Source organism: Catharus ustulatus, chromosome 17 (assembly GCF_009819885.2).
Source record: "Catharus ustulatus isolate bCatUst1 chromosome 17, bCatUst1.pri.v2, whole genome shotgun sequence".
NCBI classification, from domain to species: domain Eukaryota; kingdom Metazoa; phylum Chordata; class Aves; order Passeriformes; family Turdidae; genus Catharus; species Catharus ustulatus.
In genome coordinates, this window is record NC_046237.1 from 6,186,322 (window position 1) to 6,210,804 (window position 24,483).

The 24,483-nt window shown below is 49.5% G+C and overlaps 1 protein-coding gene across 1 annotated transcript in view; it reads left to right on the top strand.

Moving 5' to 3' along the window:
- The window catches only part of COL20A1 (collagen type XX alpha 1 chain), a 52,126-nt gene that overhangs the window by 3,672 nt on the left and 23,971 nt on the right, over positions 1 to 24,483 (top strand). Inside the window, exons 2-20 of the mRNA XM_033074955.1 lie at positions 742 to 826; positions 3,110 to 3,220; positions 4,736 to 4,879; positions 5,114 to 5,263; positions 6,138 to 6,326; positions 7,519 to 7,674; positions 8,634 to 8,753; positions 8,905 to 9,069; positions 10,287 to 10,451; positions 11,390 to 11,562; positions 12,168 to 12,297; positions 12,816 to 12,961; positions 14,630 to 14,753; positions 15,203 to 15,342; positions 15,866 to 15,995; positions 16,506 to 16,648; positions 17,693 to 17,825; positions 22,644 to 22,786; positions 23,353 to 23,482. Of these exons, the coding sequence (XP_032930846.1) occupies positions 742 to 826; positions 3,110 to 3,220; positions 4,736 to 4,879; positions 5,114 to 5,263; positions 6,138 to 6,326; positions 7,519 to 7,674; positions 8,634 to 8,753; positions 8,905 to 9,069; positions 10,287 to 10,451; positions 11,390 to 11,562; positions 12,168 to 12,297; positions 12,816 to 12,961; positions 14,630 to 14,753; positions 15,203 to 15,342; positions 15,866 to 15,995; positions 16,506 to 16,648; positions 17,693 to 17,825; positions 22,644 to 22,786; positions 23,353 to 23,482 (2,677 nt within the window). The remainder of the gene's footprint in view (positions 1 to 741; positions 827 to 3,109; positions 3,221 to 4,735; positions 4,880 to 5,113; positions 5,264 to 6,137; positions 6,327 to 7,518; positions 7,675 to 8,633; positions 8,754 to 8,904; positions 9,070 to 10,286; positions 10,452 to 11,389; positions 11,563 to 12,167; positions 12,298 to 12,815; positions 12,962 to 14,629; positions 14,754 to 15,202; positions 15,343 to 15,865; positions 15,996 to 16,505; positions 16,649 to 17,692; positions 17,826 to 22,643; positions 22,787 to 23,352; positions 23,483 to 24,483) is intronic.

Below are 24,483 nucleotides of genomic sequence, written 5' to 3' on the forward strand. Positions count from 1 at the left end.
TGCCTGTCCTGTCTGCTTTCAGTCTGTTCAGGTGAAATTAAAGCAAAACTATCCCAACAAGTCCTGGATATAACTTCTTGGGAATGAAATAAGAAATAAACCCCTTCTTTGTAAGCTGTTCACATACAAACTCCACTGGGTCCATGGATCCCTCCTGCTGCAAAATTGCTTTATCACAGCAATGACAGATGTCATTAACTTGTGGTTTGAGGAGCCTGGCTGCCACAGAGTGCTCCTCTCTGTGCTTTTCCCCTTGGGATTGGTGTGTGCACGTGAGAAATGTGCTGTCTGTGTACCTGTAATGATTGTGGCCATGATAATCAGAACAAATCACTTCTGAACAGCCTAAACCAGAAGTGATTCCCAATCTATCTGTCCAATCATTTGCCAGTGTTGTTGGTTTCCATCACCAGAGCAGAACCCATCACTGTGAGTTCCCTGCTGGGATTGTCCTGCCCAGAGAGCAGTGCCCAGGCCCAAGCAGGAGGAGAGGAGTGTTCCCCACCAGCTTTATAAACACAATTTAGTCCAAGGCACTGAACAGCTGTATTGGAGAGACCAGAAAGATGAAATAATGTGCAGGCATTGCATGAAAATCTGTGTTCTTCTCCACCCACCCTTTCAGTGCCATCAGTGATGTCTGGAGCTTGTGGTGCCTTAAATGAGGACAGAAGAAACCTGGATTTTGATGTGGTGAAACACAACTTTTACTTCTCCTTCCTGACATTTGCCTTTTCGTAGGTCCTGGTCACAATGCTGATTCACACTTGGCTCTTTCTTGCCTGGCTGCCTGTGGTGAGCCATGTCTGGGGACGAGTGGGCCAAGGTAAGGACACCCTGCCCCTGTGGGGCTGCTCCCTGTGGTTTGTCTGTCCCCTGGGATGGCCCAGCCCTTCCCTTTGGCAGTGGCACCACTGCCAGGGGCATTCCCAAAGCCAGGCAGGATTGCAGGGGGCTGCTGCTGGAGCTCCAAACAGCCTTTCCCAAGCATGAAGAGCAATGAGGGGTCAGGGGGCCCATCTGGGGAGAGCCCCTCGATCCCTCCCCACCCTGCCAGGGCTGTCCTCATCTCTGGCAGCAGCTCAGCCACTCCCTTGCATCAGGGATGCATTTCAGCTTATGTGACCTGTGGGAGCCTGAGAAACAGGAGTAAAAAGGGTGTTGCTTCTTTAGTCACTGCACTTTGCTGCTTTGGGGCTTTGTGGGGAGATGTGGTGCAACATCTGGGTCAGAAAGCAGGAGGTGATTGCTCCTGTATCACCCTGCTCCCCAGAGTGACCAGAAAATGCCTTCAACACCTCAGCACAGCCTTTCTGATGTGGAAGAACCACCTTAACATTGCATTTGAACACTCTGTGGAAGAGCACAAAGGTTTCTAGAGAGGTGCTGGCACTGCAGGGCTGGGACAGATGTTTCTCCCTGCTGTGTATCTTCCAGACTTCTGCAGTTAAGCCTGGGCTTAACTCCCTGTGAGCTGGAGAGCAAGGTTACAGCATCAAACAGTGCACATCTAACACAGGGCAAGGAAACAGTGGAGCTTTCATGGCACTGGGGATCATTTGCATCCAGCACATAATGGTGCTTTAGAGGATGATGTCCTTTCTGGTCTGTCTGGGGACATTCTTGTCTTTTTAGCTTCTGGGCTCCTAGAGTGATGCCCAAGGAGCTGGACCACACTTGGCCAAAAGAAGACAGCTCCATGTTTAATCTAACTGAATTCCCCTCATTGTTCCATGATCTTTTACCATTCCTCTTAGGCGTGATTTTGGGATTTGCTTTTTGCCCTTCACCCCTCTTTCCCCTGTTTTCTTTCTTCCTCTTCAGATTTGCCCGGGGTGAGATGTGAATCTGAGCTTTGTTCCCCCAAAATAGTTATCTGCTTGTTGGGCAGCCTGCAGGAAGTCTCTGCAAGGAAAGGTTAAGGCACAGATGTTGGGCTGAGACAAGCAGGAACCTCACTGCCAGCTCTCTCTGCTTTCCTGGGGGTGACAGCACAGCAGGGATGTCAGGAGGTGTCTGGGCATCATGCAAGACCAGATTAGGGAGCTGAGGAGCCCTGGGTGACAGTTTGAGCAGAAACTCCAGGTCACTTTAGGAATTATTTTTTTGTGAGTAATTGTAAAGGGAAAGAGATTGGTAACAGCTTCAAATGAGGGGGAGCACTTGGGTGCAGATGTTTATGGTGTGCTCACTCACTGCAAATTAGGGCATCCTGCTGGAAAGGCAGCTCTGGGCACAGTGTCAGAAGGAGGGGAGGGAAATCTGCTGAGTTGCCATCCTGCATCCAGCCAAGTGAAAAAGTTTCATATGGTGACATTTGTGTGACAGGAATCATTGATTCAAGGAGTGACACATGAGCTCAGACATCTAGCTGGGCTTAACAGATAGCTGTGAAATCTGGAGATGATATAGGAATGTGCTCTTTCTTCTCTTCACATCCTTGTCTGATACTATTTTTTTCCTCAGGAATTGTCATTTAGTTTGCAGCTCCCTGCAGCAAACTGATGCAAGCTGGTGCCCATGAGTTATGGTCCTGCCAGGACCTGTTATTTACACTTTATCAGCTTTTCTTTCTTTTTTGCTTTTTTTTTTTTTTTCCTTTCCTTCATTCTAAACCCAGCTGGTCCTTGGAGCTGCCTCTGAAGTGATCATTCTGCAGAAGTGTGGGATCCTTCACCTGGGGGATTTCTGTTTTTCTCAGCAGCCCAAGCCTGTTGAAGAGCTTTGCTGAGCACATTTATCTGTTTGCTGCCCTCCCATTTCACATGTTGGCACCGAACACACTCACTGTCAAAAAACATTCAGCATGACAGCTCCTTCAAGACATGAAGGGTTCAGAGAAAGCCCAGCTCTGGGGAGGCTGCTTTACCTTTCTGCAGGGGTATAAAATGAACACGTGAGAAACTCCTCTCTGCACAGGAGGCTCCAGGCCTGCAGAGGTGCAAGGGGACTGCAGGATGCAGCTCCAGGAGATGCTGAGGACCTGCCTGGGCTGGGGAAGGGTCCCTCTGTACTACAGCTGCTCCCATGTCCTTAGAGGGGTCAGCACAGAGGGTTTGGGGGGAGGAACTGCACCCATAACAGCACGGACACGTCTCCTCCTCCCCAGGGTCAGGCCGGCTCAAACTCACTGTCCTTGCAGAAGACAGGCTCCAGATGAAGTGGAAAGGGACTGAAGGGAGCATCAGTGGCTACAAAGTTCGGGTGAAGCCCATGGCAGGTACGTGCTGACACCCTGGGCGTGAGTCCCAGCAGAGATTCGTGTGTGCAGAGGGACTGAGCTCCAGCTTTTATCTGGAACAGGACCCAAATAGGAGCATTATTTAGGGAATAGAGACAAGGAGAGGGAATTCTCCACAGCCTGTTCTGGTTCCAAGGGTTGGTTTCACTGGGCTGTACATGCAGCATTGAAAAGGGTTTTTTCTGGAGCAGCCTCTAGTGCCACCCAACACAGGCACAGTCCCTTTATCACTCATTCACTGGAAAGAGATGAAACTCAGCTCTCTTCATCCTAGGGAAAGGTTTAGCCAGAAACACTGTTCTTTGGGACTCTGTGAGACAGAAGTGGAACAGGTTCATTGCCTGGCTCTCCTGTGGGAGCTCCCAGCTCTGCCAGCACCTGCAGGGACATGGAGTGGGAAGGGTTTGACCCTACTGGTGTGGGTAGGCTCATCCCTCTGCCTCCCTGCCCTACTCCCTGATTTCGGATGTTGGACCTGGTGGTGCTGGAAGGACACCATGTCCCTCGAGGGGGAGGAGGGCTGGAGGCATCCCCAGTCGTGGCTGGCATTCAGCTCCCAGTGAGCCGGAAAAGGGGCAGGAGCGCGGCGGCAGCTCCTGTGATCACCCACCCGATTTTAGCTCAGCCCCCACCTGTTTCCCAGGCTGGATGGAGCAGGAGGTTTCTCATTCCTTCCCTCCCCAGAGCCGCAGCTCAGCAGAGGCTGATGAGCATCCCGGGAATGCAGGGAATTCCCAGCGGGCTCCCAGCACATGCCTGAGGCTTTCCCTCTTCGCTTGGGGAGTTTCCAGCCCTGGGGATGGATGGCTGGGTCAGAAACACTTCCATCTCCAGCAGTTCAACCTTGCAGAGCTTTCCTGCTCTGAGCGGTTTAGGGAGCTGCTGTGGCTGTTTTGGGGCAGCAGTCACTGCCTTGCTCCCTCTGCTCACTGCCCTGCCAGCACAGAAACCATCCCAGCCCCAGGACAGGGTCCAACAGCTTGGGTGTGGAGGCAGTGCCAGTCCCAAAATGAGCTGTGCCCTGCAGGCAGCACTGCCCTTGGAGACAGATGGGGCAGAGACAGCACAGCTGGGAGAAGTGAGATGAGTCCAAGTGCCATTGGTGACCTCCAGAGACACGGAGTCACTTCCTCATTCTGTCACAAATGACCTCAGCCAGTTGGGTGTTCTCATAAGCACTCAGCAGTCTTTACACTCTGAACACCAGCTTTTCACTCAGCAACTCCTTGGGAAGCTGGTGAGGGTTGCACTGATACTGGGTGGGAAGTAATTTTCTCATTTGGGCATGTACCAGGGATTTTAAGAACTCATCTCAATCTTCCCAACTCTACATTGAGAAAAAGAGCAAAAATCAGAGCTCCTCAAAATTTAAAGCATAAATAGGAGCTGACTGCGGTCCCTAGGCAGACATTCCCTGCATTTCAGTGCTGCTTTTGCTATTGTCAGCTTAAATTTAAGCTCTGACATGCTCTGAACTGCTTCATCCCACCTCAGGGGACTCGGAGCAAGAAGTCATGCTGAAAACCAAGACTCCCAAAGCCACAGTGGGAGGGCTGAGCCCCACCAAGGAATACACCCTGCAGGTCTACGTGCTCAATGGCTCCCAGGAAGCTCTGTTTGCCAAGAGGAAATTTGTGAGTAAGTGGAGAGGGCTGAATTTGACCATCAGAGCTCCTGAGGCTCTTGGGGATGTGGCTGCTCAGAGCCATCCCCTGGCACACACCCTGCAGATTTTGGGCAATCACAGAGCCTGGTACTGTTTTGGTTGGGAGGTCAGAAAGGGAGATGGGGAAGACTCAGGGAATGGGGGAGAGACTGTGGCTCCTAAGCCTCTCTAGATGGGCAATTTCTCTGTTTTTGGTCTTCCTACAGTAGAGGAACTCAAAAATGCATCCCAGACTAGAAATAACCGAAGGAACGCAGGAGCTCGGAATGTCACCTCCTCGGGGAGCTCGGCAGCTGAGCACAGTGGGGTGGCAGAGGCCACCCCCCCAGCCCTGGACACTGCCCTGTCACACACAGGTGGGTGCTCTCACCATCCTGGACTCACACAGCATTGATTTGGAGCCACCACAGCCTGTGCCAGCTGAACATTCAGCTGTCCCTAAAACCATTCCCATTTTCTCCCTGAAATCTCCCTTCATCAGAGATATTCTTTCAGAGAGTCCTTCTGGCCTGGTCTCATCCTTTGCATACAATTCTTAGCTGCAGAAACACAGTAAACCACCTAAAAATATTTGCCCCTCATTCCAGCCAAGCTGAAAATGCACATCCAGGTATCCAAATTCAACAGATGCAAACTTCAAATGAACGTGGATCCTTTGAGAACAAGCACTGGGGCTGAGGGTGCTTTTTTCCCTAAGCTCTGTGTCTCAGGGCTGCAGGTGCTCTACAAGAAGGATTTCCTCAACCTCCCTGGCTCAGGACAGTGTGTAACTACAGTCTCATGTTTCCATGAGCTCAACAGGGAATTACACCTGTTGATGGAAGAAGGATCCATCAGGGCCATTAACCAGAAAGTCTTGCACTAGCTCAGGGTGTTTGCAAGTCACAGATTGCTGAGCTCTGCAGAGCAACTGGGTATGAGGTGCCATGAGATGTTTTCCCTGATTTGTATTTTATAAACATTCATTGTTTTTCATCGTGGAAGATAATGGGAAGGAGAAACTTGCTGATGTGATCAATTTTTATCCTTAGCTCCCGAGCACACATGCAGCCCTCTCAGAGAGGTATGAAGGTGGTGTCAGTTTATCCACCTATTTCCATAAAATTGTTGCAATTTTACCCTCTCTGAGCCCCCTACCCCTGTGCCAAATGTGGCTTAGATCAGCTGAGGAGTAGGGTTGCATGGGGACACCACAGTTAGGACAATGGGATTTTTCTCTTTGGAGCACAGCAAAGGACAGAGCTGAAAAGAAAAGGCAGAAGGGGATACAGCCAAAGAGCTCAGGTGAAACGACAAGAAACCAGCCCAGTGTGGAGACCAGCGTGACAGAAACAACAACAACAACCCCAAAACCATCCCCACATGCGGAGCGAGAGTCCCCAGGAAAAGAAAAACCCACAAAGGACTCACTGAGGCGAGGTGAGAGGGGGGTCAAACATGTCTTGCTCCTTCTTCCCTGCTGTTTTCCCTAACACTCATTGAATTCAAGCTTTCAGCCCACCCTCTCCCCCCCAGAGCACACTGCTGCTGGTTGTGCTTCCAACCACTAGGTCATGCTTTGGGAGCTGTCAGAGCTCACTGGAGGAATCTGGAGCTCTGTAGAGCAACGTGAATTCTCAGGAAAGCTGGAGTTAGGCCAAAAATTCCTTCCAGATGATTTAATTTATTGATTTTAATTGATTTGGCACCATTCTCTCTTCATGTTGTCATCTCCCTCTGCTCCTGGCAGATTCATGTAAGCATTTGTGTTCTCCAGCAGAGCACCCCCAGCCATGGACCTTTCCAAGGTGTTTCCTTTCCAAACACCAGGGATGATTGTTACCCAGCCTGCTCCTCCTTCTGGGCTTGTTCTTTGTGTTTCTCAGATAACTGATCCGTGAGAATCCTTCAGATTCAGCTGAGATTGTGGTGGCTCCCAGCTCTGCTGAAGTGGTGGGAATGGGATGGGCCACTAGAAATCCATGTCTGTGAGAGGAGACATTCCTCCTTGGAGCTGATCAATCTTAATGGGATCATCTGTTTCCCCTCCACCAAAGATGGAAAATTCCCCATCTGAGAAATACTCAAGGAAGATGCATTCAATTAGCAACAAGCCTTATCTTATCCTCTGCTGAGCACAAGGCCTGGGGTGGGGAGGGAGGCAGAGCTGGAGTGTCCATGGTGCCAGCAGGTTTGTACAGAGAGATTGGATTTAATATTAAGCCATTAAATAATTGTAGCCCACAGGGGATCTCGTGATGGAATGGAATTAAGCAATCACCTGCAATTCCTGGAGACTTAGGCTAGATAAAAGGAAGCACTGGGGCTGGGGCAGAGATGGAATGGAGCTGACAGCTTGCAGAGAGCAGTGCTTGGGTTAGCACACGCTTCCTGACAGCTTTAACCCCTTCCTGGCAGGGGTGCAGCTGCACACCACTCCGTTTCGAGGCGCTGGGATGGGTTATCCTTGGCTCCTGGTTTTCACAGGATGCTGGCATGTGCCAGCCTGGCAGATGGTCCAATCCACCATCCAGACAAGGCCTTGCACAGCACATTTGCTTTTTATCTTTCAACTGAAGCAGGTTTTCCTCCTTACAATTGCTTCTTTCAGTACCAACCCTTTTCCCTCCAGGCTCCCAGTTTCAGTGTGACACACCTGCAATGATTGATATTGTCCTGCTCGTGGATGGGTCCTGGAGCATCGGGCGCAACAATTTCAAGCTCATTAAGGAGTTCCTGAGCAATTTGATTTCCCCATTCAGCATTGCAGAAGACAAGATAAGAGTAGGTAGGACATGCTCCCGTTTCCTGACCTTGGGATGTTGATGTTTGAAGGGGCTGTGGTTGTCCCTGTGGTTATGTGCTCCTCTTGGGAGCTGTTATTTCTTTAGGATGGTGTCCTAGAGCTGCTCTTGGAAGTTTTTCCCATCTGGCAGCAAGCTCTGGCCTCTAGTGGCTGTGAAAAATATCTGCACAATGAACAGAAGTGCTGTCTCTGGGCAGCCCTAGGTCGGGTGGTGATGCTGAGATACTTTTGGGATTTGCTGCCAGCTCTGACAGGGTGCTCAGCCACCAGTGCACTGGGGGCAGTGGCAATGCCCCACTGGAGCTGCTGTGAGCTCAGCAGGGAATGGGGCTGCTGCCAGCTCTGTGATGCTCACAGCCAGGCTGTACATGAAATAGGGTGGTGTAAATCCTTCTCAGCCCTTGCAGCTGATTGTTTGACCCAGATTAACCTTATCAAATACTCTGATCATCATGGCAGGGGTACCCTGTGCCCTGTGGGGTCTGAGGCATCGCTTTGCTGCCAGCACGGCAGGACTGTGGAATCACAGAATTGTGGAATATCCTGATTTGGGAGGGACACACAAGGATCATTGGGTCCAAATCCTGGCCCTGCACAGAACACCCTGAGGATCCCACCCTGTGCCTGAGATCATTGTCCAAATATTCTTTGAGTTGTGTGAGGCTTGGGGCTGTGACCACAGCCCTGGGGAAGGTGTTCTGTGCCCCACTACCCTCAAGGGGAAGAACCTTTTCCCTATATCCAGCCTAAACCTCCCCAGACTCAACTCCATGCTACTTAGAACCCTGCAGAGGAGTGGAGTTGGAAGCCCCATCTGCTCACCCCCAGCCCCCATCATTATTTTTGTGATCCTCCCTGCCAGTCCTCACACCAGTCCCCAGAGTGGGGCTCCTGCAGCTCCCCTGGGCTGGCTCAATGCCCACAGCTCCTGTCTTCCCCAGGGCTGTCCCAGTACAGCAGTGACCCTCACACAGAGTGGGATCTGAGCGCTTTCTCCACGAGGGAACAGGTGCTGGAGGCCGTGAGGAATCTGCGGTACAAAGGCGGCAACACCTTCACAGGTAACTCCGCCCTGCAGGGCTCTAAGCACCCACGGGGGGGAAGCTGTTCCCATGGATGATGTGCTCTCTGGGGAGCAGAGAAAACAGAAAAAGGCATGGGGTTTTTTTTTTGGAAGGCTGTGGCACCAGCTCCATCTCTGCCCCTCCCCAGGTCTAGCACTCACCCACGTCCTGGAGCAGAATCTGAAACCAGATGCTGGCGCCCGGCTGGAGGCTGAGAAGTTGGTAATCCTCCTGACTGATGGGAAATCCCAGGATGATGCCAACCTGGCTGCTCAGACCTTGAAAAACCTGGGCATAGAGATATTTGCCATTGGTAAGATCACAACCATTGATAAGCTGCAGGACAAAGCCAACCTATTTTTGGTCATCTTCAAATTGAAGGTTATGTTCCCTCAACTTTGACAGAAGCATCCTGAGGCTGTAGAACTGAGGTGGTGGGTGAGACCTCATTACATTGTGGCTCAGATGAAAATGAACTCATTTATTAAGCCCAGGCAGTGTCTTAAAAGAATTTTTTCTTTTTGGAGAAAGTATTCACATAAGAGATTTCACACCTCCCATCTAAAGACCTTTGGGGGCCTCAGGGTCTGGTGCAATGAAAACAATGTTCTCATTTGTGGAATTAGGCAAGAGAACATTGTATTGGGGATGGCAGGAGAACTCCTGTGTAATTGCTGCCTCTCACAACTTCCCATTTCTCTGAATAAAAACATTATCTGCTTTTCACTGTCTGGCAGCAGCACTGAGACACAGAATGGCCTGGAGCAGTTCTGGCCTTGAGGACCACATGAGGTTGGCAGGAGACTGAAAAATGAGCAATAAAGTTACATAAAAACTGCCCTAAAATTGCAATCTCCAAAAGTTAAAGTGCTAGTTTATGTTGGGAACATGCAAGTGAGAGTTTCTTGCATAGGGTTATGAAGGTAAGAGGCTTTTATGGAGGGAGGAGAGCTGCTGAACCTCCTTGGACAGTGTTAGGGAACCTTGAACCTAACTCTGGGAAGCAAAATGAGTTGTAGAGCTTGGTCAGCAGAGAGTTAATGAGGATGGGGAGCTGAAGGGTGGGGATGGAGGATGCTGTGTGATGAAGTTCTGTTATATAAACGGGCTGCTTTTTGCTCATCCCAGCAATGCAGTGTGATGTTCAGACGAACAACAGGCTCTCTGTGGGGAGCGCTGGCACCTCATAAATATAAAATGCTTGTTTGTTCATTCAGTCCCTCATCTGTTTATGCCAACTGCCTCTCTGCTTGAAAAATACCTACCTTTCTGCTTGAAAAATATCTACCTTTCTGCTAGCAAAGGCTGCAGGTGGTGGGGAGCAGGGGAACAGAAGGGAGATCAGCCTGGTGGATCCAGCCCACTGAAGGTCTGGAAGATCTCCCTGGCTGGGCTGGGGTGGTGGCTGCAGGAAAGCCCAGGTCCCCTGGGGCAGCAGAGGAGGGCAGGGACAGCAGGGTGGTGCTGAGCCCATGGCTGGGAGCGGCTCAGTGGTGCTGGGGTGGTTTGTGAGCCCGGCTCTGTGCGCAGGGGTGAAGAACGCGGACGAGGCGGAGCTGCGGCAGGTGGCCTCGGAGCCGCTGGAGCTCACCGTGTACAACGTGCTGGACTTCCCCCTGCTCGGCTCCCTGGTGGGCAAACTCACACGGGTCCTGTGTGCCAGGATCAAGGAGAGGAGCCACAAGGAAACCACAGGTGATGTGGGACATCCTGGGTGAGGGCTGAGCTTCCTGCTGCCCACCATTCCCTTATCACCGAATGGCAGCGATTGCCATCGTAGGGAACAGGGGATTCCCTTCCCTCCTCCTTTGTCCTGTGGTGTGATAAATGTGTGGTGACCATCTCCTTGTCTGGGTTTCTCTCAACCTAAAAGAGGCAGAAAAAGCAGGAGAACTAATATGAAAATATACTAGGGAAAAATGTGGGGTAAATGTGGAGGTAGGATGAGGAGATGATAACACATCTAAACACATTTCTTTTTTCTCCACTAAACCTTGAATGCTGGATCTCCAGCATTTTCCAGTTCAAATCAAGCAGCCACTTCTTTCCTTTGCTGGGGAACAGCTTGCATGATGAAGAGCATGAAGAACCCCTCCAGATGTTAGCTTAGATCCTCAGGAGAAATATTGTGTACATATTTCTGTGTCTTTTTGCTCTAAGATTGACCTAAGCAGGATGGGAATGTCTAATTTTCAAACATAATTTTATTTTAATGCTTTGCACATTTATATAAATGAATTAATTTATTCTTATTGATTTGTATTTGACATAATTAGACATTTTACAAAGGTGAAGGCTAGGCTGAAGAAAAATGAGCTTCTCCAAAAAGAAACCAAAGTAATTTTGCTTGTTAATTTTGGCAAATTTTTGTGATTGAGGAACGCAGACTTGTGTTGAAGAATTACTTGTAGCACCCAGCAAAATACACAGCCTGCTCTTTAGGGAATATTTATGTTCTCTGTACACCCAGTTTTAAAATATTTATTTCAGAACAGTCTGGAACAGTTTCTATACTCTATAGGGAATGAGATTGCAACTTGATTTGAAAAATGTCACTCATATTTATGAGCTGGAAAGTACATTTGGCATGAGGAGTGTGAATATAAGAAAATAACTGTGTTTTTAATTCCTAGGCAGCGCTGTGAAAGACACCCCTGTGAACACAGGTCCCCAGCTCAGCCCAACTGACCTGAAAATATCTGCTGTGACCTCCAAGAGCATGCACTTGGCCTGGAGCCCTCCTGTGAGACCACCAAAGAAATACAGGGTTGTGTATTACCCATCCAAGGGGGGGACCCCCAAGGAGGTGAGAGACCTTCCCCTGCACACCTGAGACTGCCACAGCTTCCAGATGGAGGCTGGGAATTTAAATAGGCTTAGGTGGACAAAAAGAGGGTGGTACTGGGATTTAAGTAGGCTTGGGTGGACAAAAAGAGGGTGGTAGTGGGACATCAGTTAAGCCAGAGGTGAAATTAAATGCACAATGAATGTAAATGTGCTGAGGGAATAGGGTGACAAGACAGAAGATGTTGATTTTTCTCTTAGCCAGTGTTATCCCCTTCCTAAATCATGTTTTGACTCGAAGAGGACACTCAGGTACAGAGAGCTGTCCAAGGATACTCATCTGTGATGGATATGATTTAAAAAAGCAAATCCAAATTATGGATGAGTTTCCATTGATTTCAGTGAGAGCATGACTAGAGTCTTGAGCTCAGTGTTTGCACAAATCCCAGGCTTAGAGGACAGGAACCCTTTTTGCCACTTACCTCTCTTTTGGAGAGATTTTAGCTAGCACAAAGCACAGAGAACTTCACATTTCTGGGCACAGACCTGCCATGGAGAAGCCACAGTGGCCAGGGACGACCAGTCCAGCTGTTCCATTGGCTTGACAGCCGTGCCTTGTGCTTGCAGGTGGTGTTGGAGGGAGCAGAGTGCTCCCTGCAGCTGTCCAACCTGACCTCCCACACCGAGTACCTGGTGTCCGTGATCCCCGTGTACGACAGCGCCCTGGGGGACGGGCTCAGAGGCGTCACCTCCACACGTAGGTCGTGAGTACAGGGAATTGTGCTGATGGTGGTGGAAGGGGAGCACAGCTCACTCTCTGACCACCTCACACTGCAGCCTGCCTCTTGTATTCCCCAGCTCAGGTTCAGCCTGCCTACAGCTCTCTTTGTCTGTGCAGATGCTCAGAACTCAACCATACAACACTGAGTGACCTGTTCTTTGAGCAGCAGCACCTCCAGGGGTCCTTTCCACCTTCCTTCTGCAAAGCAGAGTGTGGCAGTAACACATTCTGCTAGAAATATATTTCTGCTAGAAATATATTGCAACTCTTTGCTGGGTGGTTTTTTTTTTTTTTTTTTTTTTTTTTTTTTTTTTTTTTTTTTAAATCCATGGCCTCCAAGTGAATTAACCTCTGTAACACAGAGACTGTGTTAGCTGAGGGGTGAGTGCCCCACCTTGCAGTATCTGCTGTAAAGTCAGGTGTCCCTTGGGTTTTTTGAGTTGTTTCAGGCCTCACACACTGAAGGAACCTTTTTGCCTTATTCTTCTCTTTAGTGCCTTTGTCTTCCCCTCGCTCCCTGCGTGTGTCTGAGCTGAGCCACAACAGCATGAGGCTGAGCTGGAAAGCAGCCCAGGGAGCCACACACTACCTGGTGCTCTGCTCTGCAGCCCCTGATGGAGCAGAGGACTACACAACAGAGGTACAGCTTGTGACAATTGGGATAATATTGCTTTTTCTCTGTCTGGGCTGAGTTTAGTGCTTGCTCTAAGCTTTGGCAATTGGAATCATGTGGTCAAAGAGAAAAATGTATCAGAATTATTGCCAGAAATAGGTTTCATAAAAGATTCTTTTAAATGTTTTTTTCTCAAAACTATTTATAACTGCGAGGGTTTCATGTGGGAAATTGAGGCATGGGAGAGATCTGGCTGCCTCCTGGGGCCCTGGAAACCAAGGCACTGAACTCACATCCCTGCAGCCCCAAGTGTGATCACTGTATCCTTGAGCTGTACATAAACATCTTGACTGTGTGTATCTTTAAATGTTAATTGAAAATGTGTTAGGGTGGATTTTGCTGACATCTGAAAACAGACCTGCGACACTGCAGACGAATAAAACAATGCTTGATGAATGGAAAGTCCTTAAAAACATCCAAGAACCCTTTGTTGTGCATTTTAATGCCTTATCTGGAGTACCTGTAGGCTGAGGATATTAATTTTAAAAAAAAAGTGAGTGGGGAGGAATTTACTGCCTCTTTCAATAAGATTCCCCCTTTGAATGCACAACAATAGGGGCAATTGCAGGATGCTTTTTAAAAACATAACAATTAATAATCTGCTTTCAGGGCATAATCATGGGATTTTTATAAGATTCATAACACTTGAAGCAACACCAACATTCAAATTTCTATTTCAGCATGCTAAAACCTTTCCACAATTACCTGACCTACTCCCTGCAAGGGTGCAATGCTCCAGACTTTTGGGATGTCTGCAAAACCAGCATTAAAATGTCCCCATCTTCTTATAAACCGTGCTCCAGTGGGTGCAGACTCCTCCGTGTCCCCTTTCTGCAGGAGCAGAGCTGTGCCCGTGCTGTGCTGGCAGCAGATGGCAGCAGCCTGGCTGCTCCTGCCACAGCTTCCCAAGGCTCTGAGAAAAGCAGGATCACAGCTCCTGATGCCCCTGATCCTACCCAGAGCAGCAGCATTTGGGTGTGACAGAGCCAGGGCTCTGCAGAGCAGGGTCAGGAGGGTTTGGGGTCCCAGGGCAAGAGAGAGAACTGCAGAGCACCTGCCCAGGTGGGGAAGGGACTGGAGAAGAGGGGAATGAGGGGAGACACCATCGAGGTCTGCAGTTTCCTGGAGAGGCGGCTCCCATCTCTGTGTGAGCAGTGGCAGGACCCAGGGAACAGCTGGAGCTGTGTCAGGGCAGGTGTAGTGGGATATCAGGAAAGGGTGGCTAGGCACTGAACAGGCTCCCCAGGAATGGTCACAGGGTGATAGAGGTCACAGGGAATTTGTGCAACACTCTCAGGCACGTGGTGAGATTCTCAGGGTTTTCCTGGTGGGATTCTCAGGGTTTTCCTGGTGGGATTCTCGGGGTTTTCGCGGTGGGATTCTTGGGGTTTTCCTGGTGGAATTCTCAGGGTTTTCCTGTTCAGGAGCAGGATTTGGATTCTGATGATCCTTGTCAGCCCCTTGCAGCTGGGGATACTCTGTCATACCATGATTCTAAAAGCATTCTAGAGTGGAGATGTCCCCTTAGTGTAACCAAAGGGTCCTTGGCCATGTCTCTGTAAGGTCCTGCTCTCTGAAATGCACTGGGAGGTGCCCTGGAGCAGCAGGGTACCCCAAACCCCTCTCTGTTGGCAGGTGAAGGTGACCCAGCCCGAGGTGCTGCTGGAGGGGCTGTCCCCCAGCACTGGGTACTCTGTGGCAGTGTATGCCATGTATGGGGAAGATGCCAGTGATCCAGCCAGCATCCAGGAAACCACCTGTAAGTGCTGCTGCTGAGTTGTTATTAAACACTCAGGGCAGGAGAGAGGTGTTAAATGAGGTGTTTCCCATAGTGTGCATGCAACTTGTACACACCCTGCCTCCTTTCTGCTGGACCTGAAGCCAATATTGGTCCCCAAGGGGGTCTCTAATTGCATGGTGAGCTGTGAGAAAGGAGTCACCACTAAAAGAGGTGTTCCTTGAAGTCTTTGTTGTCTGGGGGTGGGAAAGGCAATCATCTGGCTGTTCCCTCACCTAAATCTGTGACAACCCTTCCTAACCTCCCAGATGTGCCTGTGCTATTGAATTAAGGGAATATTGTCGTGCATAATGAAGGAGCCTCTCAGCTGAAGGTGGGATCACCCAAGAGCAGCAGGAGGCAGGGGCTGGGAGGCATTTCCTTGGAGCAGGCTGTCAGGGCTGTGAGTGCTGTCACTCCCTGTGTTGCAGTGGCCCTGAGCCCCCCCAGGTACCTGAGCTTCTCGGAGCTCAGCCACGCGTCCGTGCGGGTCAGCTGGGAGGCTGCAGCCCCGGCAGTGCGCGCTCACCACCTCACCTACGTCTCTAGCAGAGGGGGCAACGCTGCCCAGGTGAGTGCCCAGGGGCTGGGGGAGTTGGGTGATGCCCTGTTCAGCTGTATGGGTAGGGAGGGCCTGTGTGCTGGAAGAGTTTTAGCTCTGAAATGGGCCTTTCTGCTGTGGTTATCACCACGTGCTGAGCTCTCTGCAGCTGCACCCTCTAGAATCACAGGGTGGTTTGGGTTGGGAGGGACATCACAACCATCTAGTCCAACTCCCCTGCAGTGAGCTGGGACATCTTCAGCTTGATGCTCAGATTCCCATCCAATCTGGCCTTGAATGTTTCCAGGGATGGGGCATCCACCACCTCTCTGGGTAACCTGTGCCAGTGTTTTACCACCTTTGTTGTAAAAGTCTTCCTTATATCTCATCTGAATCTACCACTTTTAGTTAAAAGCCCTTGTCCTACAGCAACAGGCCTTGCTAAAAATGTCTGTTCCCATCTTTCTGAAAGGCTGCAGTAAAGTGTCTCTTTTTCTTCAGGCTGAACAAGCCCAAGTGTCTCTTACAATGCTCACACCCTGCCCCACTGCAGGTGGAAGTTCCTGGCACTGCAACATCCACTGTCCTGAGACCTCTGTCCTCCCTCACACAATACTTCATCAGTGTCACATCTACATACAATGAAGGGGACTCCTTTCCCATCACTGGCAATGTCACCACCTGTAAGTAAGGAGCAGAAATACTTCTGGTCTCAGTATGAGGTGGCAGAGTTGGTTTGTGTGCCTCTGAACTCGGGTGTTTTGAAGACTGGCCCCAGCAGCTTGTGGCCCTGCACAGAGCCCAGATGGCTGCTGTTCTTTGTGTGTGGAATATGTCCAACTGTGTTATGCTCAAAATGAGGTGGAAGGATAAAGAAAAGAAGCAAATGAAGAAAAGCATGATGCATCACCAACCTCTGCACCCTTGAGAGCCCTCCTAGCCTTCTTCCCTTACAAAACTGATGTGATGTCTGTGCCCTCCATAACGAGATAACCTGTCTTAATTAGGGCTTTGAAAATAATTTCCCCCTGTCTGTCCTGATGACTGTTGTCATACGGGTCTGAAGAAGCGACAGACAGGCTGGTCTCAGACATCTGCCTGGTTGATGTTTTGCTCCCCAGCCATCTGCTCCCCACCTTGGCTCTGACAGGGTGCTGGCAGAGCCTCACTTCGCTGTTCCCTGTGCTCCCCAGTGAAGGTGCCCCCTCCCCGTGCTCTGAAGGTCACCGAGCTCTCTGGGAACAGCCTCCGCCTGCAGTGGGAAGCCGTGGCTGCCTCGGATGTGGTTCTCTATCAGATCAAGTGGAGCACAGCCAGTGGAGAGAAGCCTCAAGAGGTATGAGCCCATAAACAACACAGCTCTGGGGAGGCTGGGCTGGCTCTGAACTCACCTGCCCCAGTGGCACAGAGTGTGTCAAACTATTCAGGGAAATGCACTCCAGTTCAGCAGGATCCCCCTGTGATCCTCCTTGATCCTCCTTGAGGGCTGGAGGCAGGAGGGACAGCAGGGCAGAGTCCTACAGGCTCTGGGAAGATTGCAGAAGTGCTCTGGGAAACCTCAAGGATGAAATTTAATAGGGACAAGCAGAAAGTATTAAGCTTAGGCAGGAATAATTAACCACAGGTATACAGGATGTAGAGCAAATAGCTAAGAAGCAATTCAGTAGAAAAAGATCTGGGGTTGCAGAGGATCACCAGCCCCCAATGTCAAGATGTTGTGGATAAGATAAAGACAATACTCAAGTATTTATAGCTGGAGGTATTGCTTTTAAGAAGGTGAAGCATTTTCTTTTCTCCTCAGTGCTAGGAAGCACTGATACTTTTGGGATACTGCTCTTTGGGAAGGATGAGGTCCAAGTGGGGAGCACAGAGAGGAGAATGACCAGAACAGAGCTGGGGCAGGAGGGGCAGGGATGGACCAGGTGCCCTTATCCATCTGAAGCCCCTGTTTTCAGCAGGAGGTCAGACTGCAGTTTAAATGGAGCCCTAATACCCAAATCTCTCCTGCAATGAGTGAGACCAAATGTGTTCAATTTGGGCTGGAACTGGGGGGTTCTGGGGCTTCAGTCCCCAGCTCCCCTCAAAGCTGGAAACTCAGCAAAGGGATCCTGTGCTCTGAGCATGCCCTGCCTGGTGTCAGAGCTCTGTGCTGTGGTGCTGAAGGAGCTGCTGGTTATAACTGTGCTGCCATGCACAGGCATCTGCTCTGCACTACTCAGGGCTGGAATTTTGCCCCTGCTTACACGTGTGCAGCCCCAAAGCCCAGTGCTCACTCATTTGTGCCCACGGACAATCTGTGAGCCAGGCACTGGGGTGGGTGGCATGAGCCAGCCTGGGGATGCCTGGGGGTGGCACTGACTCATTCCCTGCCCTGCTGCAGCTCTCCCTGGCTGGAAATGTGGCCACAGCCGTCCTGCCCGGCCTGCAGAAGAACACTGACTACAAAATATCCATCTGGGCTTACTACAAAGATGGGGCTCGAAGTGACACCGTGTCTGTTCACCACAGGACCAGTAAGTGGCCAGCACTGGGACCCAGAGCCAGGGGTGACACACAGGGCATGGGGTGCTTCACAACTCAGCACACACCTTCAGCTCAGACTGGAAACCCAACCCCAAATGTCTGAAAAAAGCTAGAGGTATTTAGGCTTCTGTGTGAAAATGTTCTCAGTCTGTCCTGAGAGTAAGAGGCTGGGCAGTCACATCAGGCTGTATTTTAGAGGCAGCTGGCAATCCTTGCACCTATTCCATGTGGAATGCATTTCATCCCTCCCCTGCCTCAGTGTAGTGCATGGATGGAAATGAATTCTGAGGGTGTTCAGCTGAACATGTCACTGTGCTGCCTAAGGGATGGTTCTGGTTAATAAAATATTGCCTGGAAGGAGGGTGAGGATTTCCTGAGCTGTGTCACTGCTGAGCTGTGCCCCACTGAGGGCATTCACAAATATGGGAGGGAATCCTGCAGGCACACTCTGCCCTGGAAGCATTATCTGGATCTGCCTTTGTACAGGTTAAAATGAGGTTAAAAAGTGGCACTCCCAGAGGTCTTGGTAATTAATATTGCCTGTAAAATGGCTTTGTTGGAAGTGAATGGACAGAATCCTTTTAACACCTTCCTCCTCTCTCAGATCTCATCCTCCTCTGCAGAATAAACTCATTTGGGCTGATCTGGAGCTGATGAAGCTCGAAGTAAATGGTAATCTTGGACTAAGAAGCTCAGGTTTTATTAATAATAAATAATAAAAACCATTTTTTGTAGGAAGCTACCTCAGACAAGTACCTTGGAGCTGCAAGCTGACAAAAGAAAAAAAAAAAGCAAGCATCCTACTGATATATGTTGACAAGAGGACAATTAGTGCTGTTTGGAGGGTGTAGGAAAATTAATTACTGTGTTTTAAGCTATGAATTATGAAATGTCAGAGGAGCTTTCTCAGCCCAACAAAACGACACTGACAGTGCCCTTTTAGGCACATTTGCACAAGCCAGTCCTTGCTGCTGCTGGCACCCAGTGGGACAGGGAAAACAATCTGATTTCTGCTTGTCATCTGCTGTCCTTGAGCAGGAGCTTTGGGAATTGTCAGCCTCTGCCTTCTGTGTGAAGAAAATAAAATTCTCCAGGAATCCAGGTGTGCAGCCAGCACAGGGTTCAGTGCCTGGGTGCTGCTGGTCCCTTTGCAGGAGCAGCCAGGACACTGCCACACCTCTCCCAGCCAATATTTGCAGGTGAAATCAATGGTTTTGAAGCTGATTCTTTTCTAGTATTTAAAGTAAGAAGTGCCCACAAAGGAGAAGTGGCACAGAAAGGGTGGCTGGTGATTCCCAGTGCTGCTCTGGGCAGGTCAGGGCGAACTTGGGGGGTGCCAGAAAATTGCTGAAGGCTTGTGCAATGAATGCATGGGGTGATGTGGCACTGGGCAGGACTCTGGGGAATCCTGGGATATGTTTATTTTCAAATTTTCAGGTTTCAAGCAAAAACTGCCCCCTTGTGCTGTGCCTGGCTGGTGGATAGTAACTCATTCAGACACAGCATGGAAATCTCTGCTGTTGAAAACCCAGATCTCTTGGTCTGATTTTTGATCCCTCTCCCCCTTAATTTTCATTAATAAATGGAATTCTGAGGGCTGGCACAGTGCTGAAAGCTCTCTGGCTCTCCTCAGGATGGCAGAGTTAGGGTGCAGTGAGGTGAGCAGCACTGATCAGGCTGTGCTGAACAACACCAGAGGTGTGCTAGAGGAGGCTGTGGGAGGCAGGAAATTCTTCCTTTTGCTTTCATCATCGCTTTTCCCCTTTTCTCTCTTGGCAACATCCCTTCATGTAAGGATAGGTCAAGTCATGAAGTTTTTCTTTAAAATGTCTTGGTAGAATTTCTAAGAAATGCTGAAGTTTAAGGGCAATGACTGAAGTGAAACTCAGCAGGAACTGGTAACACAAGATTCTCTCCCTGTCCTTCAGCCTCCCTGGAATACTTTCTTCTTTGAAGGTCAAGGGAAAAAAATTGCCAGGTCAGGGCAATGCTCTTTGCCTCTGGTTTTGTGAAATGGAGCTGAGTTCCTTCCATGGGGGGAGGTAAAAACACCAAGTTAATTTTATTCAGGGCCAATAATGCCTCTTGTCTCACCTGAAACACCCATTTTGAGACCAAATGTGTTATGTTCATGGGACCCTGCAGACATCAATCCCTCACAAAATACATCCTCTTCTAAAAACCAACATCACTCATCACTCTGATGTGTCATTTGGAAGGACAGGGATGAGGTCACTCATCTTTCTGGTAGGAAAAAAGAGTTGTTTCAAAGTTATGGTTTGAGATTTGTCATTTTATGAATTCAAAAGCAGTGAGTAGCTTTAGCTGGAAAAGAATATTGGGAGACAGTGATATGGTGCAGGTCCATTCTTGTCTTGGAGAAACTGGATTTTGATAAATTTTTTGTTTTGACTAGAGGAAAGGAAAAAGTTTGGGATTATTTTTCAGTAACCCAGTTAGCAAACTTTTCCCTGCAGACTTCACAAGAGGCAGGAACAAAAGCATGCTGATGTATTTCCTACAGACAACAAAATTGTCAAAGTGTGCTGCTTAACCATGGTTCTGATGTTTCTTTTTTCCTCTCTGTTTTGTTTATACTGAATTCTCGCTTGAGTTGAGCTCTCCTTTCAGTCTGTTTTATAAATTGTCAAGTGTAGCAAAGTCCTTATCCCTGACCAAAGGCTTTCCCAGTGATCATTGTCGTACTAATGAACAACCTCAGTGGCACTTCAAAGCCACACAAACCTCCCAGGCAAGCCCAGGGGAGTGCAGGTGATGCTTTCCTGAGAGGGATCTGCTGGGATGGGGAGGTGATGAATGGTGATCCTTGGAAAATGCTGGAAGGGGTGGCTGTGGTCCTGCTGAGAACCAGACAGGGACCTTCTTTTGTACTGAGGGAGAGTTCTTTCATCCAGGCTGGGGAAAAAGAACTTGAGCAAAAGAAGAGAAGGACAGGAAGGGGGTAGTTTGGATGGGAGCTGCTGCTGAAACTGGGCTGAGCCACCCCAAGTGTTTGTGTGCCCTGCTCCTGCAGCTAAGCTCTGGGGAAATCTCTTTATCCAGCTCCTCAGTGAACTCTTCCAGCAGAGTGTGCATGGCAAATAAAAGAGATGGAAATGTGGGAATGAAGCTTCAACCCACGGCAGAAAAAACATGGCTTGTAGTTAATATAAAATAATAATTGCTGGTGAGCATTCTGATGGAGTAGAGCCCAGGGTTTTATTTTTATTTGAGTGTTGGTGTGCCTGTGATGCTGGTTAGGCCTGAGAGCATGCAGGGATTGCTCCTGTGGAGGAGCAGAGGTTGAAGAGGTAAATAAAGCACAGATGGTGGCAGAGATGCTTCTATCCTCCAGGGCAGCTTCAGGAGGTGGCCTGTCCCCTGTCTGTCACATCCATGCCATCAAATTCTGCCAGGCCTGAGGGCTTTCCAGAATAAACCTGGCTCTAAACATTCCCCTAACTCTCCCTTTAAAGTTCACTTAAGCAGTGTCCCCTTACCTCAGGTGAAAGAAACAGCCAGTGCAGGCAGCAGGGATACATCAGTGACTAATAAAAGTGCTGCTGAAGTGACTTTATTCCCACTCTTGTTTTCCTCTCTGCTTTACCTCGTGGTGGTGCACAGCAGCAGCCTCCAGCCTGATTCAGCTGCTGCAATTTTGGTTCAGCCTCAGTAAATTAAGCTCATTTTATAAACAAAAGGAAGGAGGATCAATGAAGGTGCAAATGATCTTCACCCAACCTGTCCTTCAAGGTCACCCCAGGCTGTGCTGGGTGGGCAGAACATCCTTACAGGAAAACTGCAGAATAAAAACCTCATCACCTGGGTGTGTTCCTTTGACTGCCTTTGGGGCTCACCTGTCATTTTTTGTGTCTTTTGAATAAATTATTTTTTTTTCTCTGCCCAGAACTTCCGTGTCTTCACACCAGGATGGTTTAAGGACAGACACATGCTTTAATGCTTGGAAACAAGCCTCAGGAGCAGATGACCCCATGTTCTCGAGCCTCTTTTTGAACTGATTTATCCCCCTCTGCCTTTCCCTTCCTCCCTCCCAACCTCTGCTCAGAGAAATCCCTCCAGCACAAGAGCCTCTGTCGTCAGATCCAGTTTGCTGCACAGCAGGACCCCAGGGAAAGAAACGCATTTATGTAATTAAAAATTCGGCTTTGGTCTCTGGCAAAGTCTTTTCTGGTTGTCTGGCTCAGCCCATCACCTGTTTGGAATCCTTCCATGAATCCAGGACAGGGCCAGAGAGGAGGGGGCAGCTCAGGCACCGTGTGTGACCCACTCCAGGGCTGTGGGTGTTGGTGTGAGAAGCTCTACACAGAACTCTGCTGTGCTGGGTGCTCTGGGGTTTTTTTAAAGAGTAATTTTAAAACAGAAAAAGCTGAAAAATAGTAGAAATGATGACAGATTAACTCTGATGTGTGGCCCAGGTTTAATTGCCAGTAAAGCTGTTTATGCAGCTTGATGAAATTCAATTCCAGTTCGAGCCCCCTTGATGTTTGTCTATGATGTGTACAAAGGGGCTCTTTGCTGGTGCTTGCAGGACACTTTCACCTTTCCAGGAATTTTTCCCATGTCCTAGGCTTGGAATTGCTGAATGCTTGAGTTGTGGTGTGCTGTACTTGGGTAGCCCTCATGGCTCCAAAATCCATTTCCCCTCTTGCCTGGGGTGCCTGTGTGTGCTCTGAGTGTTGGTTACCTGCACAGAGGTGCTCAGAGATGGACCTGGAAGCAAACCCTGCTGGCTCCATTCAGAGATTTCTCCCTGCTGTTTGTGCTGCTCACCTTCCATCCTTCCACAGATTCCCGGAGCCCACCCACCAACCTCTTCATCGACTCTGAGACCCCCAGCAGCCTCCAGGTGCACTGGACCCCTCCTGATGGCCGTGTTCAGCACTACAAAATCACCTACAGCCCTGTTTCTGATGCTGCTGCCCAGCAAACTGTGAGTGCCCAGCTCCCCTGTAGGGGACAGACACTGAGCCACAATGTGACCAGAAGAACTCTGCTCACTCCAGTCAGGTTTGCCTTTAGGATATCAGGGCTCAAAACCAAATCCTTTCTTGCTGATGTGTTGCTGTGTAAACAGAACTCCAAGACTCTTTTGTAATTAAGGTATTTTTCTCCATCAAAGGCGCTGATAAAGCAGCTCCCTGAATTGGGGAGGGAATTCTTGGGGGCAGAGGGGTGGGGGATAAATCTACTGCCTCTCTGGTTTAGGAAGGTTAAATATAATCCTTTTAAGACACAGATTTCCTACTTAATATGGTTATCCTGTTATAAGGCACTTCTGCTGCATTTCCATGGGGAATACTGGGGCCTTTATAAGGCAAAATGCTTTATCCCTGACCATTGCTAATCCAACAGCAACACACAGCCCAGTTTCCAGGGCTGAGCAGAGCAGGAATGCTGCTCTGAGCCTCACACCCCAGCAGCCAGCCCCACCTAACTCAGGGCTCTGAGAGCTGGAATGAGAACCCCAAACACTGAGATCTTTTCCCCCTTTTGTAGATCATGGCTCCTGGCAGAAGCAGCAGTGTGACCCTGCAGTCCCTGCTGCCGGACCGAGCCTACAGGGTGAGCATTTCTGCCATCCACTACACGGGAGAGAGCGAGAGCACGGCCACGACAGGACGGACAGGTACAGCCAGCAATGTCCCAGGGGGCACATTCTCATGTCCCACATCTGCCAGCCTCTTGTGCCAGGATCTGCTCAGCCTGGGCGGGAGTCGTGATGGTTCGTTTGACCTCAGGGTGCAAAAACAAACATCAAGGGACTCAAGTTTTATTCAGCACCAAGCAGCAATGCACTTTATTGAGTGCCAACAACTCAGTTTTTTGATAGAGGGGAGAGAGATAAAGGAAACAAAGCAAAAGGGGAGAGGGAGAGAGAGAAAAAGGATGGGGAGTAGCTCCCAACAGATGGGACGACATCCTTGTGGTCTTCAGCCAATAGACATGTCTTCTGTCCATGGGGAGAGAGAGATCTAGAAAATCTCTTCAGAAAGTCATCATTTTATAGTCCTTTTCCAAGGGGATTGGCCTCTGGCCAAAAGCTGGGGAGATTTATGGACCATTGTGTGTGAGGACCATTCATGGACCATTGTGTGTGGGGCCCATTGCTGTAGGAGCAGGGACAGAAAGCCTGGCTCTCCCAGCCTGTACCTGCTGGAAGGCAGGGTCTGTGACAGTCCAGCACACACCTGTGCACAGTCCTTGGCAAGGATGCACCTGGGCTGGGCCAGAAACTCCTGTCCAGGGGTCTCAGTCTGTGATGATGGGTGAGGCAGATCAGGGAAACCTCAGACTGACCCTTACATCCAGGCAACCTCTGCTGGGACAGTGGTGGCCTCACTTGCACTGGGCTCTGCCTGAGGCAGGATTTTTCTCAGCAATAGAATACTAGCCTTGAAAAGTGAAAATCCTGCCCCAATTTCTGTACTCCTACAAGTTATTGGCAGTTCTGGGATGAGTGCAAAGGGCTGGCAGCCCACTGAGTTTCAAGCATCACAGCCTTGAATACAGAGCTCAGGCATGGCCTCAGGTTGGGCCAGGAGAGGTTCAGGTCAGATATTAGGAAATGTTTCTTCACTGAAAGAGTGGTTAGGCATTGGAAGATGCTCCTCAGGGAGGTGTTAAAAA